At 50.3% G+C, this 4,495-nt stretch overlaps 1 protein-coding gene across 1 annotated transcript; it reads left to right on the top strand.

The window, feature by feature from the left end:
- The first annotated feature begins 1,719 nt into the window (after positions 1–1,719).
- SMIM36 (small integral membrane protein 36) lies at positions 1,720–2,004 on the top strand. Its single transcript, XM_057368802.1, has one exon. The coding sequence runs from the start codon at positions 1,720–1,722 to the stop codon at positions 2,002–2,004; it is 285 nt and encodes a 94-aa protein (XP_057224785.1).
- The last annotated feature ends 2,491 nt before the right edge of the window (positions 2,005–4,495 follow it).

The following is a 4,495-nucleotide window of genomic DNA, read 5'->3' as shown; positions in this document are numbered from 1 at the left end:
AGGCTGCAACTCGACGACCAGTTTAAAAGATTTCATATAAAATCCCATTTCTGCCTCAGCATGGAAATGATACAATATTTGTTATTCTGGTACTGATCTTTTGCAGTGCAACGTGATTGAAATTTAAGACCATAAACCCTATTTCCTGTCAAAGGTATTGGTGCATCTGAGAATTTTGGAGGGACTTTAATTTTTCCTGCTGGCACTGAAACCAAATCCCAGTTCCCACCGCCATTGCTTTGGAAGGGAAGTCCATAATTAAGAGCCTGTYTTGGAAAAAAATAAATCTCAGGCTCATTTAAAGCCCATCTGACAGCAAAATGCTCTGCTTCAGCCACGGCACGTGGTGTGTGACAGGCACAGGGGAGCAGGAACCCACAAATGCACATCCTGGGGTTGTGGGGATCCCTCCTGATGCCAAACTTTCTGCTGGCACTGCAAGCCCTGGGATCTCTCCTGACACAAACTTCTCCTTGGCTGAGGAGCCACCAGGGCAGATGGTGGGTGGGGGATGCTGCTGCTGACCTTAAAACGAGCGGCATTTGTGGAGGTCGGGGCGGCAGGATGGCCCTGTGACATATTTCTGACAGCTTAGACGCGCCAGATCGGATTCCCGCTGACACGAAAAGCCCTTTTCCACAGCTCTGGCAGTGCTAAGAGCTGGGGCAGCCTAATCTCTTCCTAAAACCCTCCAGTGTTGTAACCAAAACCTCGGAGTTGTGCGTGGAGGGGCGGATGTTGGGTCTGTGGTGTTCCTTGGCGCTGTTCCTTGGCCTCTGTCTCCCTCCCCGGGCTCTGGCATCTCTGGCTCGGAGGAATTGGGGTGATCTCTGTCCAAGAGCTGTGGGGTGACCCCTGGCAGCTCTGAGTGTCCCTGCTCCCTCATCACAGACACAAATTTAGAAGGTGCAGAAAGCACTTGGAGGTTTTGTGGTTGGGATTCTGTCCCCACAGCCAGGCAGGGACAGCCACTCACAAACTTCACCCTGTTTTCAGCAAACAGAGGGGAAAAGAGTTAGCAGAGCCCAGGCTACAGAAATGCTGCGGTTTTGTTGCACCTTCTCCCAGGTGGGAGGCTCACAGGGGATGGAGCAGCCCGTGGGGAGCAGGATCCTACAGGAGGAACTGGCTGGGCCATGTGGGACAGCAGAGTGACGTGTGCCCGTGATCCTGACAGGGTAATGAACATCTGAAATTCAYTCTGAAATTCACTCTGAAACCCTTCTGTAGCACTGAACAGTCTCAGGCAAAATCAGGATCAGGCTCAGTGAGATTTGGACAAAAATCACCTGGCAAGTGATTTCCTAATTATTTCAGTATTCATTTACTGATTACACAGCTCGGGTTTTTTCAGCCCACCAGCCCAAATCCACCTGGGGAAGGCAGGCTCTGCAAAGTGCTCYTAGAGGAAACCCAGTTTGGGGCCTGCCCATCACGGAAAGAGATGGTCCCTGGGTGAGGGGGATGTTTTCCTGTCAATGTAGCAATCAAATTTAGCTTCTGCCACTGTGGGCAACGTGGCATTAAAAGAAGGAGCTTAAGTTATTAAACTGAGCTGCTTTAATCGTCCGGTTCAGGGAAATCCATTGCTACAGGAGACCTGAGGATTAGAGTATTTTTACCACAAAGCCAATACATCTATTCTGATCAGTTAGCACTTGCTCACTCGTGCATATGAAACTTCACTCTCCGGGTTTGCACTCTCTAGCATGGGACCCAATGGAGTTTTATCTGGAGATTGACCCCGTTACCTTGAATCTCATCATTCTGGTGTCCAGCTACGTTATCTTGCTGCTGGTTTTCCTGATCTCCTGCGTGCTCTATGACTGCAGGGGGAAGGATCCCAGCAAGGAATACGCTCCCGAGGTGCCGGCCGACACRCAGCCCCCGATCCGGCTGGTGGTGATGCAGCAGGGCACCCCCGGCACCCGCTGGGCCAAGGGGCTCATCTCCGCCTACGAGAACCCCTCCGACCTGCCTGGAAAAAGGACTACGGTGGTGTGAGGGGTCCTGGCAGCCCGCAGCCCCCGTCCCCGCTGCCTCCCGGCCATGCTCGCCATCCCCAGGTAAGCGCGGCCGCTGCTTTATTCCATGCGGTGCCACTTCTCGGGGGTCATTCGATGTCGAGCTCTGCTCTGCACCCACACCAGCTCACCAGCCATAACCAGGCTAATTTGCCTTCTTGCTGCAGTGGCGGTGTGACCCATCCCCGGGCTGATCAGGGGTCTGGGTTTGATCTCCAGCCGTGCCCGGTGAGGTTATTTCGGCCGGGGCACGGTGCTGTGCAGAGCATCCCACACCGATGGGCTGAGCTGTGCTGCCCCACAGCCCTGGCACAAATTCCTCAGTCCCTGGGGAGGTGGGAACAGCCTCCCCAGGGAGAAAAGGAATGCCAAGGATTTTCAAAATAGAGACATATTCCTTTTCAATGGAAGCCAGCTGCTGCTSCCATCAGAATTTAACTTTCCGTGTTGTCTGTGAGCTCCCCCGAGGCAGTGCCAAGCCTGCCCTGGCACCTGTTTGCCACAGATAGAGCCCCCTTGCCCTGCACAGATATCCCTGGCAGGATACAACATGCTTCCTGGAAAAGCTGGGTGCAATGCCTGCTGCCCACGGGAAAGAGGGAACTGGGGTGAATTTATCAGAAATGTGGAACGTGTGAGTCACTGTCGTCCACTGGAATGGGAATTTCTGACTGTCCTGGATCTCAGTGTCCATCTGCACATCCCTGACCCTGAGCTTTCCTTCAGCTCTGTCACGTTCCTGCCAGGCCACATGAAGGTTGTTATTGTATCTCCAGTAAATTTAATGCTACCTGCTCCAGCTCCTGCTATTCCCATAATTTCAAAGCTAGAAGCTAAAGGCCTTTTTGGTTGACAAGTTTCTTTTGCTGGTTTTCTCCCTCTCGGTGCTTAATGGGATGTTTAACACCATTATTGTGTCGCTCTAAACCTTGCTCGAGTTCCTACATGTGATATTCTTTAACTGGTGGATTTTAGTTTGTTATTAAGTGAAAATTAGCCCTGGACCCAGACTGATGCAGGTGCCTGTCCCATAGGTGATTTTTCATCATTTTAAAGTAAAATACCCCCAGAGTCCTACAGAAAGCTTTAGTAAACAAAGTGAGATTTATTACCTGTGTCAGGCGTCGTGGCTGACTCACTGCATGCAGCGGTCCTGTTGCCTTCAGGACAGGCATTTCAAATACTTCCAGAAATAAAACTGCAGCCAATTCCAACCACAATTGAACAGAGCTGTTGGCTGAATTGCGTGGTTTGGACTCCAGCAGGGTAGGAACAGCCTGCCTGTGCCACACATCCAGTTTATGAAATCAGCCACGGAGCATCCTGGTGCTGGCAAAGAAATCTCAAGAACAACTCTTCATTTAACTATATTTGAAGGAAAGGTGCCAGAATGGTTAGTGGGGTTTCTATTGGTTTTTAAATTCCTGTGGGTGAACCCAGTTGTGTTTTCAAGCTGTTCTTTGCACCCTCTGGGTYTTGGATAAACCTGGTTTGGGAAGGAAGCCCGAATTGGAAGGAAGGTTCCTGACGGCTTGGTGTTGGAGTAAAACCCTTGATGTAACAAAACTGGCAAATCAGAAGTTGGTGGCATGATCCTCGTTCACGAGCCATACTGAAATAATGGTGTTGAATGTTTTGTTTTGGTTATTTAGCCCTGGAAAAGTGCAATTAGTTGTAGCTGCTTTGTCAAAACGTGGCGGTGACCAAGCTGCTCATATGCCACAGCTGCTGTCACCCACACAGGCCASGTTCTGCCTCCTTGGGCTCTCCCATCTGCCTTCCCTTCAGCCTGTGAGCACCTTAAAACCCTTTTTTGTGCTCGTGTACCACCATTTCACATTCTAGGAGCCTTCTCTGTGATAAGGGATCCCTGGCATTAGAGTACAGAAATATTAATCTTTGCTAACAGGACCTTGGGTGGGGGGGCTGCCAAAAAAGAGCTCCAAAATGTCAAAAAGAGCTCCAAAATGTCACTAAGAGCTCCAAAATGCCACAAAGAGCTCCAAAATGTCACAAAGAGCGTGGCACAGCTCATGTCACAGTGAATGCCACCGTGCCAGCAGAGAAGCTCTGCACCTTTTTGCTGAAGGTYGTGTAAATAWTGCAAAGGCACCGTGACACSTCGCYGTATCGCTGCCACCGTGTTTGTTTYTGTGGGTAAAACAGACTTGCAAGGCTGTGTTAATAAACACTTTTAGATAGCTGAAATCCTCCAGATATGAGGCTTTTTGTACATGAACCACAGAGCCCTGGCTGCTCGAGGCTCCATGGCAAAGTTGCTGATTTGGGCAGGGTAAGTTTTCCTGCTTTGGGAGCTGTCCCTGCAGGCATGGGAGCAGTTTCCAGTGATCTCTCATGAGGAAATTTATCAGTTGTGATAGAATTGGTGGACTCTGCCCCGAAATGTGGAGGCAGAAGCAGCAAATGGCACTTTCCTCCTGATTAGCAGGAGTGTAAATAGAAGGTAAATC

Source organism: Malurus melanocephalus, unplaced genomic scaffold (assembly GCF_030028575.1).
Source record: "Malurus melanocephalus ecotype Western Australia unplaced genomic scaffold, MMel_1.1 scaffold_98, whole genome shotgun sequence".
Lineage (NCBI taxonomy): Eukaryota > Metazoa > Chordata > Aves > Passeriformes > Maluridae > Malurus > Malurus melanocephalus.
Note: the sequence above shows the minus strand (reverse complement) of the source record. Positions and strands in the feature narration are given on the sequence as shown.